The sequence below is a fragment of the Balaenoptera ricei genome, chromosome 13, assembly GCF_028023285.1.
Source record: "Balaenoptera ricei isolate mBalRic1 chromosome 13, mBalRic1.hap2, whole genome shotgun sequence".
Taxonomy (NCBI): domain Eukaryota; kingdom Metazoa; phylum Chordata; class Mammalia; order Artiodactyla; family Balaenopteridae; genus Balaenoptera; species Balaenoptera ricei.
In genome coordinates, this window is record NC_082651.1 from 66235045 (window position 1) to 66249641 (window position 14597).

The window sequence follows — 14597 nt, forward strand, 5'->3', positions numbered from 1 at the left end:
ATTAGCTTCCACTTCCTTCCTAAAATAAAAGTAAGTAGATGTGAAAATAAAACGAGGGTTCATAAAGGCACAAGAAGACGACAGCAAAAAGCTGAATCCTAAATTGGCAGTGGGGGAAGTCATTTACATCTCTGTGAATGGAGGTGAGAATGGGCTAAATACAGAAGGATTTGTTGAAAATATATTTAGAAAGCAGTTAGATCTTGAAATCTTATCTCCTTCTCCAAACAGCTGGGCAACTAACCCTCCTCCACTCTGTCCTCCATCTAATCTCCAAAGAGCAAAATCCTAGGGGCTCTGGACTATAGGGCATTAGCACAGATGAGGGAGGGTAGTGAAAGATAAAGTAAAATATTTTTTTAAAGAGAAAGTGAGCAAATGAATGTTGAGACTCTTCTTCCTACCCAACCCAAAATGCTAGCAGCTAAGATATACACATTCCCAAGGCAGCAGACTCAAAGAGTTTTCTCTGGGAAATGGACCAGCTCAAGAGAGACACCCAAACATATGGACATCCAAGGTTCCCCAAGGAGCAGCCCAGCCAGATCATCCCACAGCAAAATCCACAATCAACAAGCTAGGATATCCTCATAGCGTCCAATCAGTTTTATAGTACACAGCTCTTAAAGATCACCAGATATTTGATGAAGGCCTCTATTACAAAAGAAATATCCCTGAGAGTACAGAAAAAGGTCAAAAATATGCAAAACAGAAGATGAAAAGAGAGAGAACCTGTCCAGGATGTCCAACATTTGAAAAATGGAAGTTCCAGAGACAACAAGGAAAACAGAAGGGAAGCAACCATTAAAGAAATAATCCAAGAAAACTTCCCAGAACTGAAAAACGTGACTTTCTACACTGAGTGCCCACCAAATGTCCAAAACAATGTTTGAAAATTAAGTCACACCAAGATATGATATCGTAAAATTTAGAATAGTGAAAATAAGAAAAGATTCTGTCAAATTCCAGACAGAACTAAGAGTTTCATAAAAAAGATAAAGAATTAGAATAGCATTGGCATTCTCAAATGAAACACTAGAAGCTGCAATACATTGCTGTAAAATTTTGAAGGAGAAACTATTTCAAATTCTATTATTTTATTTCCTACCGAAGTATCACAAGAACTCAAAAATTATTTCCCTTTACTGTCTCAGGGACCTACAGGAGTTTATCATCACCCAAAATGATGGAGTAAACAAAGAGAAAGCCACGGTATTTGGGAAATCCAACAAAAAAGAGAAATGATAAGAATCCCAAGGATGACAGTGAAGGGAGATTTCAAGATGAAAGGTTTGCAGCAGGCATAAAGATCGAACTGGAACAGGTCAGAAGGCATCAGAAAAGACTTCAAACTGATGGTCTATAAGGTAGATAATTTTAACCGAAAATATTTTAAACCTTAAAAATATACAAATAAAATCATGTCCTGAGATAATATGTCCATGCCATTAAATTCATATTTAATGTAGTTAAAGTCAAGCCGTTTTCTTGCCAATATTCTAAAACTTACCAGGGTGAGTTCTTCATTAATGAAACAATGTAGCTATTTTAAATTATTTTTAAAAGATGTTTGCTGATGAGACTTAAGACATAGTTCACAGAGACCATCCATGTACCTAGATGCATCAGACAGTGAGATATTTATCTAGATTTTAATACAGTAGTTTCTTCAACATGTGTAGAAAGAATGTTTTATTCCTTTGTAGTAGGTCAAGGTTGAAAAATCATTTGAGAATTGAAAATGCAGGACAGTACACAATAGGCACTTAATAAACACTTGCTGAGACTGCTCTTTCTTTTCCAATCTATAAAGAAGAGGCAAAGATAAAGTTAACTATATATTTTTTATATACACACATATACATATACATGCTCATACACATACATACACCCACAAATATTTAAAATTTCTCCTATAGCTCTATACTAGTTTTCAATTTCATTTTTCAAGATATTTTATAATTTTAAACTGAAGTGATTAAGTTTCAAAAATATGTTTTCTTAAAGGCACTGGCTATTGAAAAATATTTAAAATAATATCTTAAAATATTTTCTATTAAATATAACAATATAAATATTAGTTACTGACATTCTTAGTATGGGAAAAAAATTTCCCCAAAATGAATGACTAATCTGTTGAATTAAAAAAGGCTGATCTCCAAAAGAATTTACAAGTATTTTATTTAATTAGCTTTAATAAAATGACTAATCAGAATTGACTCTTCTTAAATATATAACTAAATAATCTGAAAATGTACAAAGATAAACGTGCCATAAGTGCCTCCAAATACATAATATGTATCAGAGGTTGCAAATTTAAATGTCCATGGGTAGGTCGTGAGGGCGCAAAATGGAGAATCTGCTCAGCTCCAGATAATGATTACCATGTAAGATCAGGTTCAGACCACTAGATCATTATTTTTCTCAAAGAGAAAGTGGAAATCTAGGTTGTTATGTGAATCTTCCTATTTTCAGATCTTCGCAGTAATTCAATTTTTTTTCAATTACTGCATTAGCTAATCAAAACTTGTTATGTGTTCTAACTTCAGTTTTAGTTTATGAGGCTTGTAGTATACATCCTCTAAAATTGAGGCCTAGATTTACCTCTCTGTTATGTATAGTGAATACAAATACACTTATGGAGAAGGAATGATTCATTTGAATGTGACTAAGGATTCAAATGAATCAATACATATTGAATACCACTTGAGCCAGACCTTGTGCAAGGTACTATGGCAGAATTAAGAGGTATGACTAGATATAAATAATTGATGTAAGCTTCCAATATATCTCTCTTTCTTGGGCTTCTAAAAATTGGAATATAATTTATCATCCAAACCAGGACACTTTGGGGAGTGAAAGGAGACACTGTTAATAATTACGCTAAGAACAACAGGTATAAACTGGGATCATGCCAAACAAACTTGACTGTATAGTCACCCTAACGAAAAGAAACTGATCTGCTTCAGTCTCTTGCCCCTGACTACCCCAGGCTCACACCCTCCAAGGAGGATCCTACCTTGACAGACTAGTTCCTCAGTACTATGATGGAGAATCAGAAGGAAAGGGGGGAAAAGGGAAGACAAGAATTATCTTATGATGGATACAAAAGAATTGTTTTCTGAAGTTTTTTGTTTGTTTTGTATGTAACAGTGCAGAATCAGCATCAATATGGAACAATAGAGGATGGGAGAAAGAAAAAAAGAAAAGAAAAATTGCTAAAGACTGTGTTGCTTTCAAGTCATTTAATCAAGAGAGGTAAAATACCCAAGTTATTTAAAAATACTTTTGTTGCATGGACTTTAGACTAACACCCCTTGAGATTGAACCAGAGAGGCTATTGTGCCTGCAATCTGGGGGGTTATATTTTATTTGGGGGAGAAAAAGATTAACAAATAGTTAACACAATATGATACAAAAGTCAGTGCTAAATTGTAGAATACAAACTACAAATCTGTAGGACTTAAGAGAGAAAGATCAAAGGAGGCAATATGAATCAATCTCCCCCTTCTAATTATTCTAATTTCTCCTTTAAAGGTATGCAGGGGACAAGTACAAGCAGAGAAGTCATGGTTTACATACATACATGCCACTTCTCAATTGTTCATAACAGCAGTCGAACGAATCCCCACTAAATTCCAATTAAGTTGTCAAATATTAAAAGAAAACCAAAGTCCAGGATTCATCAAAATATTATTTGTCATTCTTTGACTATCATACAATTAAAAATGATACTTAAGTTTTAAGTCTAGGTTCCACCACATCTTTTAGATAGAAACTAAGGGAGTCCTGAGAAATGGCAAAGACACAAAAGTCTGGCCTCCAACCACCTGGATAGGCAAAGGCTTCAAACAAACCATGAATTTGCCACCAGGAGCAAAAATTCGACCTGATCCAGAACAAGCAGATTGTGAGCATGTGGCGCATCTCCAATATACATAATACACCCACATTTTCCAACTCATATACACAGACAGAATGATCGGAAACTTTTCCTCATTCCTTCCATGAACTGTCCCCACCTTCCCAGGATATAACACAAATACTTAGATTCAAGGCTGGGAGTGTAGGGTGAAGGGTGAGAGAGGAGAACATAAAAAAGATAAGATACATATACACAAATACTAAATTCATTCAGTCATCAAATATTTTGTTCACATCAAGCATTCATGAGTGGGGCAACACATACAGGCCATACAAATGTCCAAATATCCACTATTCTCTGTGGAAAGGCTGTCCAAATCCACACTACTTTCCTAAAGACAGAAATATTCATTTAGTTGAGCCTTTTGTGTGACTTGTGTTTACATAAGCAATTTGTAAATATCACTATAACCATAAGCTTGAGAAACACATTGAATACCTTAGAGAAAGGGCTATGTAAAAACACAAATCAGTATTACTATTGTATTATTCTGCAAAAAGCAGCACTTCTCAAAAAAGAAAAGAAAATCTGAAATAAAACAAAACCCACATTTGGTTTTAGACTATTAAAAGAAAATGCATTCTTTCGCCCCATCCTCACTCCTGAAATCCCCACGCCATTAGATTGTCAACTACCTTTCAGAAACCCTAGAGAGCCCATTTTCCAGTGACCTTTAATTAGTCCCTTCTGAGACACAATCCACTGGACAGAATTCTTTTCCATTTGCCAAAGTTATTTTCTAGCACTCCAAGTTACCACTTTTAGTTTCATTTCTCCCATGAACTTTTAAAATTCATTTCTCGCCATTTTGGAGATATGCTACCTTTAAGAAATGGAATAGGCAAACACTCTTCTGTGGTCACTTACTAAATATTAATTTTTAAGCAAGTTATCTTTATCTGAGTATCAGTTTCCTCACCACTTGCAAAATTGTTAAGAAGATTAAATGGGAATAGTATTCACAAAGTTCCTAATATTGTAAGGGATGCAAAAGAAATGGTAGCTATTTAAAAGAAGATAAAGTACTACTACTTAGTATTTGCTGGGGGGGAGGGAGGCTTGCTTGGCATATCTTCTGCTAAAACTTGGAGGCACTTAAATTAGGAACATCCCTTCAAATATATAAAGGATGGAAAAACTAGCAGGTTTATAACAAAGACATGAACTACCTTCCAGTATAAATACCTTGGTTAAGCATTAATACATGTTATGAATCTAGAAAGGATTATAGGGTTTATTTCGGTCTTTCCGCATGATAGCAGCACCTTCTTTTATCAAAGAGAATCACTACAACTCCATAATTTTTTATTTCAGATAAAAAATTTTTAAGTGAATTAAAAAGAGACATCTTCTAAATGTTCCTTCCGTGGTAAATAGTAAAAGCAAATGCATGTGACTCTGTTTATGGCTTAGGGGCATGCTTACCCAATATTGTGTCAAAAGAAAAAACTGCCTGACAACTTGCAGCTAGGAAATCAGACAGTTGGAGATACATAGCTGGGAAAACTACCATCTAGAGACCTAACCTACCCTCTAGAAATCATTTCTAACCTATCCTCTAGAAGTCTTTCTAATAAAGACTACACACACATTGTGATTCTCAAGAGGGGCTAAGAGCCAAATCCAGAGCCAGTGCTGCATGCTGCCATCAGCTCCCCACTCTCACTAGGGCCTCCTATAGTCTCAAGGCTGCAGACCATTACCATATTACATGGTTAGCATACCATGCTAACCATATAATGCACTGAACCTTAAAATTTATTTTTCAACAGAACTTATAAATTATCTCTGTTCAAGCTCGATATTCTTCCACTGACTGAGTTTTTAACCTCTTTATACTCCCACGACCGAATATGGGGCTAGAATGATTTGATCTTTGACTTCTTGTAAGTGTATGGGGAGATTAGCACATTAACATCCAACAATGCTGGGAGCTCCTTGGACAAAAGTGCTGTTTAAAAATAAAATACTTTATATTTTTTTTCAGTGGTAAAATGAATCGCTCCTTTTTTCCACAGTACTGTCCTAAGCAATCTGAGATTTTATCACAGCTTTCAGTAAAAAAAAAAAAATTAATACTCAATTTGTAAATTAAAGAATATCTACTTTTTTCAAAATAAAAACAACATTATCTAATACAAGCCATAAAGAAACAAATACTAAAAAGCATAAAGAAGAAAGTGATAATCATCCATAACTCCAATACCCTAACAAAACACTATGAACATATAGACATAGTACTATGCATATACATACCTACTTAATGAGTATATATATATTTTACAGAAATAGAATCATATTCCCTGCAGTAATATTTTAACCTAATATGTTTTAGAGATCTTGAACAGCTATAAAATATTCCATCTCATGAATTATCCATAATTAGCCAGTCACCTAAAATTAAAGATTTATGTTTTTTCCAGTTATTCACTGTGCTATAATGAATTCCTTTACATTCCACCTTTGCATATTGGTTTCACTACTTCTTAGAAAAAGAATTATTAGTCAAATGAAATGGGTACTTAAAATTATGAAAGATATTGCCAGATTGCCTCTGGAAAAGTAGAATCAATTTACCCTCCCACCAGGAGTGGATGCGAAGGCACATTTCCCTACAATTCACCGAACATGGCTTATCTTCTCTCATCTTTGCCAATTTGATAACAAAAATTCTATCTCACTGTTTTAATTGCACTTCATTACTTCTTTACTAGTAAAATAATCATTTGATATGTTTATAGAGCATTGGTATTACTTTTGTGAAATACTTTTTTCTAATTTTCAACTATGCTTTGTCTTTTTCTTATAGATCTACAGCCTGTTTTTGCTATTTCTTTGTGGGAGCTCTTCACACAATAAAGAGAATACATCTCTGTCTGCATATATTTCATAAATAATAATTACCAGTTTGTCATTTGTCTTTCAACTTTTTTGATACTTTTTGAATAAAGTGACTTTAAATCTTTATTTAGTCAATCTGTTCATCTTTAAATTCAAGGGATTTGGGTCACACGTAGAAGGGCCTTCCTTATTTCAACATCTTAAAATTATTCATCTGAAAAATCTGGGAGTGTTAGAATTTTTTAATTAAATATTTAATCTATCTTAAATTCATTTTGGTATTTATATAGTATAAAGGAGAGATTTGGTTTGTTATTTTTTTCTAAATTCCTAGCCAATACTATTTATTGAAAAATCTATCCTTTCGGGCTTCCCTGGTGGCGCAGTGGTTGAGAATCTGCCTGCCAATGCAGGGGACACGGGTTCGAGCCCTAGTCTGGGAAGATCCCACATTCCGCGGAGCAACTAAGCCCGTGAGCCACAATTACTGAGCCTGCACGTCTGGAACCTGTGCTCCGCAACAAGAGAGGCCGCGATAGTGAGAGGCCCGCGCACCGCAATGAAGAGTGGCCCCCACTTGCCGCAACTAGAGAAAGCCCTCACACAGAAATGAAGACCCAACACAGCCATAAATAAATAAAATTTAAAAAAAAAAATCTATCCTTTCCACTCTCACTGAAATTCCATCTTCATCATGTGACAAATCACAAATATTTTTGTCTTTCTGAAACTTCTTTTCTAAAACACTGATTTATATATGTATTTCTGCAGTAATACTATACTTTTAATAATGTAGCTTTGCACTATGTTTTCATGTACAAAATATTAAAACAGGATGGCACACACCAAAAATATTTCCTGTCTTGTGTTATTTTCCAATATCAAAGATATTGAGAAGGTCTAAGAACAAATGAGACATGATATTAATACTAACAATAAAAACGAATACAAATATTATCTACAGTTTACATACTACTTTCACACTACCTATGATGTTTACTACACTACAAGGTAGATAATGTTACTGTTTTTTTGGCTGCATTAGGTCTTCATTGCTGTGCGTGGGCTTTCTCTAACTGCTTTCTCTTCGTTGCGGTGCGCAGGCTTCTCATTGCAGTGGCTTCTCTCGTTGTGGAGCTCGGGTTCTAGGCACGCGGGCTTCAGTAGTTGTGGCATGCAGGCTCAGTAGTCGTGGCTCACAGGCTCTAGAGCGCAGGCTCAGTAGTTCTGGCGCACAGGCTTAGTTGCTCTGCAGCATGTGGGATCTTCCCAGACCAGGGCTCAAACCCGTGTCCCCTGCATTGGCAGGCGGATTCTTAACCACTGTGCCACCAGGCAAGCCCCTAGTTACTGTTTCTTATTCAATTATAAGGAGTTAAGATTTGTTCAAAGACTTGCCTATGATCACACAGCAAGTAACTGGCAGAGCTAAAACCTGAACTTCATATTCCATGAACCTTCCATGACCCCAGTAAGTTAAAAATAGAGCAATTACCCATAAAAGCCCAAATTCCTCATTTTTTAATCAAACTATCTTACCAAGTATGTGTGTGTATATGTACACACACATGTACGTAAATGCATTATATGCCTATAACACATAAACACAGTATGCCTTTATTTGAATGAGGAAAAACTTTAAATCCAGTCTGACACTCCTGAAGCTTAAATAATTCCACCAATATTATAGACCTTAACTACATTAACACAGTAACAATGAAACAGAAAAACTAAAAATCTGGACTATATTTCCTAAGAGATAGTCACCTTCGGTCTCCCAAATATGGGTAGAAAATGAAAATATTTTGTATTTCAACAAGAATATTTCCTTGAGTAATTACTAACCCAAAAGAGATCAGTTTTGGATACATCACAAAACAGGTCCCACTCTATGAGACCCCTAGGAAGGATCCAGAAGCAGGAGACTGTAGCAGTGTGCGTTAAAAGTCCAGGTCAGCCCCAGGATTCACTGGGGAGAAAACAATCACCACTGTCACATGTAAGAGTATATAAGGTAGGGGGTCTACAAATTTCTCTAGGACCATGAGACACCAACCACCACAGGGTCCTGTCAGGTAGCCCAGCAGGAGAAAAAAAAAAAAATTTATTTCAAAGAATGGCAGAAAGCGTATTACCAATACATTTCCCAAATTTTAGTGGCAATGTTGTGTTAGCCAGGACTCCTGAATCACACTAGGTTACTGCAATGATATATAATAACTATTGGCTTCCTAAGCCTTTAATGGCTTATATACATCATATTGTATATATTGTATACAATATATTGTATGAGAAGTATTAATCATGTGTTAATGCTGTCAAGGATGACGTGCTAAAAAAGTACAAATGAAGCAATTATATCCCAAGCAGTGATGAGATTTCACATGTAGCAAATAGTTGTATTATATACTATGACAGTAAAATTTGGATCAACTAAGTGCTGAAGAGAATCACATTTTTTTTTAATTTATTTCAGTAAAGGAAAGAGATGACTTGGAGAAAGAGAAAATGGTTTCAGAAGAGATACAGCATGATGGGGTTTCTTTGGAGGTCAGGGACTGGCTGGAAAGGAGACTCTGCCCACAGAGAAAACAGAAGCAAGAGATCTGCTGCTTGCTTGCAGAGTACTCTCTTGTGATCCAAGCTATCTGAGTGACATGTTACGTGAAACACAGAAGCAGCCAGCACCTCGTCTGAAGTGAAGGATGCATCCTATACTTTTCCCTAGGTTGCTTGATTGCATCTCTTTCCAGGCATGATGAATCAATAGCAGACACAATCTCTCCAGAGAGTAGCTTTGATAGTTAAAAAGGAAGTATGTTCTCAAGTACTAGAACCCAAAGATGGAATATGCATACCTAACCCTAGTTAGAGGTAAGCAAAAAAGAAGCTTGACTTTCAAAATAATTTGTTTTCCACAGTAGCAAATATAAACATGTAAAAATAAGATTGGGGTCATATCCTATAGAGCAATGAATCATTATGCAGAAATGACTGTGTGGAGATTCATTTTAATTTCTTCCTACAACATTCAAAGGAATTCAAATACTGAAAGGATATCTCAAAAACATAAAACACTTTGCAAGCCACACATGTAAAAATAACAGAGGTAAACATAAAGAATATTTTCATTTCTAACATATCAGGAAATAAGAAATTATCTAGAGGTTTCATTAATTTTACAAAATTAAAGATTTTTTCCATACCTTTCTGGTGAGAGCATAAACAAACTCAGACTAAGACCGATCCTCTCATCTTTGAAAATTTACAATGAATAAAAGAATTACTCGTTTTTGAAGTTAACTTAAAATTGAGATTAATAGTTCCACTAGCATGCATATATTTTGTATACATTCACATATGTGTATTTTGTATAAACATGTACAGGGGGGTTGTAACTATAAAGTATTTTAATTAAGTTATTTTTTCTATTATCAGGAAGTTATGTGAACCTGTAAACTAAATCCTGAAGTAAATGAATAATTCCTGGGACTTCCCTGGTGGCACAGTGGTTAAGAATCCGTCTGTCAATGCAGGGAACACAGGTTTGATCCCTGGTCCGGGAAGATCCCACATGCTGCGGAACAACTAAGCATGTGCGCCACAACTACTGAGCCTGCGCTCTAAAGCCCACGAGCCACAACTACTGAGCCCATGTGCCACAACTACTGAAGCCCACGCACCTAGAGCCCATGCTCTGCAACGAGAGAAGCCACTGCGATGAGAAGCCCGCACACCGCAACGAAGAGTAGCCCCCGCTCGCTGCAACTAGAGAAAGCCCGCGCACAGCAACAAAGACCCAACACAGCCAAAAATAAATAAATTAATTAATTAAAATAAATAACAATAAAAATAAATTGTCCTCTGTTTAAAAAAAGAAATGAAAAAATGAAGAAAAATATCAGTCAGGAAAATCTATTTTTTTGTATTAATGAATTGCTGAATATATTAAATATATAAGAAATAAATCAAATACAGATGTTTACACATACATATTTCTATGTTTACATGATAAAAGCTTAGGGTTACTATTCAAGGTATTTATTCCAGTTATATTGATCTGTTGAGACAGAATTGTGATTTTAGCGCCCTCTGCTGGGTTTTCCAGTCACAAACTCAATCTAAGGTCACCATTAGGGTAAAATCAAACATTCGAGACATCAAGTGAGAAATCACTTTTTCAATCCTTGATCACTTTAAGCCTTGGCAAAGATTATATAAAAGTTATAATCAAGATTTACTTTATTGTAACAGGAATTTATCAATTTTACATTAAGTTGAAGTATCATTATACATTTTTAAAGAGTATAATATAAAAGTTACACTAAACAAAATGTTTTAAGAAGTCTTATTTTTATCACTTCTTACTTGGCAATACATTCAGGTTTTTAAGACCACATTTATGGACTTCCCTGGTGGTGCAGTGGTTAAGAATCCCCCTGCCAATGCAGGGGACACGGGTTCGATTCCCTGGTCCAGGAAGTTCCCACATGCCGCGCGGCAACTAAGCCCATGCGCCAGAACTACTGAGCCTGCGCTCTAGAGCCCGCGTGCCACAACTACTGAAGCCAGCACGGCTAGAGCCCGTGCTCCGCAACAAGAGAAGCCACTGCAATGAGAAGCCCGCACGCCACAATGTAGAGTAGCCCCTGCTCACCACAACTAGAGAAAGGCCGCGCAGCAACGATGACCCAAGGCAGCCAAAAATAAATAAATAAGTAAATAGATTTCTTTTTTAAAAAAAAGACCACATTTATGACAAGACATTTTAATAAATTACTATTTTTCTAATTTGATCTATTTCCCCACCTTGTTAGTTCAATCAAAATAGTTTACTTTAAAACATCAGAGGGGCTTCCCTGGTGGCGCAGTGGTTGAGAATCTGCCTGCCAATGCAGGGGACACGGGTTCGAGCCCTGGTCTGGGAAGATCCCACATGCCACAGAGCAACTAGGCCCATGAGCCACAACTACTGAGCCTGCGCGTCTGGAGCCTGTGCTCCGCAACAAGAGAGGCCGCGATAGTGAGAGGCCCGCGCACCGCAATGAAGAGTGGCCCCCGCTTGCCGCAACTGGAGAAAGCCCTCACACAGAAACGAAGACCCAACACAGCCAAAAATAAATAAATAAATAAAGGAGTTTCTTTAAAAAAAAAAAAAAAACATCAGAATAATCCTTAAAAATACTTTCTTTATTATTAGAAAAAAACTGCAAAGCTTTAGAGGTACTCACCACTGGTAATAATAAAGACCTTCATTTACTGAGTACCAACTATGAGGAATACAGTATATTATACACTTTCCATACATTATGTCCAGTTCTAAGAGATGAAAAAAACTGAGGTTCGGGGCTTCCCTGGTGGCGCAGTGGTTGAGAATCTGCCTGCCAATGCAGGGGACACGGGTTCGAGCCCTGGTCTGGGAAGATCCCACATGCCGCGGAGCAACTAGGCCCGTGAGCCACAATTACTGAGCCTGCACGTCTGGAACCTGTGCTCCGCAACAAGAGAGGCCACGATAATGAGAGGACCGCGCACCGCGATGAAGAGTGGCCCCCACTTGCCGCAACTAGAGAAAGCCCTCGCACAGAAACGAAGACCCAGCACAGCCATAAATAAATAAATAAATTAAAATAAATTTAAAAAAAAAAAAACAACTGAGGTTCATAGAGACAATATAAATTGCTCAAGATTAATTTCAGAACCAAGATTCAAATGTAGGTGTGTCTCAATCCAAAGACTCAAACCTTTCTACCAAACAATGGGCAGCAGTGGGAAAAAAAAAGCTTTTAACATACAATTTCTGCATTTGTCAATGCAACAACAACTTATGGGGGGGGTACATATATTATTCATACACAGAATAATAGCTTAGACCTTCAGGAAAACATTTTTATTTTACATAATGCTGCCAGCTAGTGGCCCTACTTCATACTGAGCCACTGGGAACAGTACTTGATTTTTACATGACCAAATCAAAAATCCACATTTAACATTCTAGAATTATGTTCCTAAATTGGGTATGCATAAGCCTGACTTAATGATATTTTACATTACCACAGAACTAAAGGAGAATGTCTCCTCAACCACCATTAGTATCCCTTACCCAGACCCTGCCCCAACCCCCAATAAAAATATTGGGAAAGAATTCAGCAAGTGCCAACTCAGAGAAACTAAAAGGTATACTTGTCACTATCCATGAAAAAGAAACCTACGTTATTTTAAATATTTTAGGATAATTTTAGGATAGTTAGATTCCTTAGTGACAAAATACATAAATATTTTTCTCCACAATCAAAAGCTTGCCATCATGTGGGCATAAGAACAAAATCATTGCCTGAGTATTGTTGGACATTATTCTATGCAGATCGAAAATCAGAGAGCATTTGATAATGTAGTACTGTTAGCAGAATATGTTATTTTAGTTCAGACAATAAGTAGTTACAGCTGTGAAATTTCCTGAGACGAAAAGTATTTGAGTATAATTTTTACATTTAAAATGGTAATATTTCAATGATTATCCACTATCTTAAGAATAATAGCCTATGCAACACATAAAGGAGTACACCGCTTCTATCATGGTATGTTGTTTAACACAGTGATATAAAGATATTTCTTGTTTGATTTCTTTCATTATGTGACATTATAATTAAATGATTTTCTCAGTGGAGAAATCTATTATGACTTAATCAGAGACTTAGATAAGAAGTCAATATATTCTATAATATTATAATAATGCATAAAATAAAATCATTCGGGTATTAAAGTATATTAGCAGCAAGGAAAAATGTTCTGGGTTCACTCTTTAGTGAAAGAGAGAAGAAGCAAGAAGTAGAAACACACATACCCAAACACGGCAAAGAAGGGAGAGACAGCCCCTCTGTTGGACTGATTAACTGAAAAGGTCAAAATGAAAACAAGAAACAAAAGGGATAGTACTGGAGAATCCAGTGTTCCTCCTGACCTATGTTCTGTCATACACACACACACACACACACAGAGACACAAAACTGCCAAGTATAAAACCTGCCTTATCCCACTGAGTAGGTACATCTTACATGAGGCTTATTATGCAGCTAAAAACAGCAAGAGTTTCTATTACACACACACACACACACACACACACACACACACTAGTCAATAAAATAAACACTGGAAAAAAAATTAAAAATTCACTTTTAAAAGACTAATATTTCTATACAGTGAGTATATAACTTACAAATATTTCCTGTATTGTCAAAGCTGGTAAGAACATCTTCAACATTCAAAGATCCACTATTATGCCTAGAAAGGAATAAAGCATTTTCTTTAATGATTCTGAAATATTCACATTTATTAATCTTTGAAAAAGCTGAGACTATATTGTGATACACTCAATACTAATAACCCTTTCCATGTGCTGTTTTTAAAATAGTTCTGCCCACTAGAGGGAGAAGGAGAAGAAATAACAGACGAGTCTTTGGGATATTTAATGTAATGATATTTCTTGATGATTAATCTACACTTTAAAGTACTAATAAGTGTTTCTATTGTTATTGTTTTAATTATATAAACGTGACATAAATTATTTACATTTATAAAGACAACAAAACAAAACCCTACACTTCGAGAATCTCAAAATGAAAATAAACAATCAACTTCCATTACCACACTCCACAATACATAAGTTCCTTCTATTATGGCCCAACAAATTCAGAACTTCAGTCACAAAGAACTAACCGACCCTCAGGTCTGCACATTCCATTTACAGGGAGTTCTAAATGTCAGGGGGCAAATGTTTTGTATCTTGCTCACTGATCTTAATTCTATTACTCTTATTTATTTATTTTTTTAA

General features: G+C 35.9%; 1 protein-coding gene across 2 annotated transcripts in view; it reads right to left on the reverse strand.

Annotated features, from left to right (window-relative positions):
* CAMKMT (calmodulin-lysine N-methyltransferase) overlaps positions 1 to 14597 on the reverse strand; it is a 413666-nt gene that overhangs the window by 362971 nt on the left and 36098 nt on the right. For both annotated transcript variants that reach the window (XM_059943436.1, XM_059943435.1), the window contains exon 3: positions 13983 to 14047. In XM_059943436.1, the coding sequence (XP_059799419.1) occupies positions 13983 to 14047 (65 nt within the window). The remainder of the gene's footprint in view (positions 1 to 13982; positions 14048 to 14597) is intronic.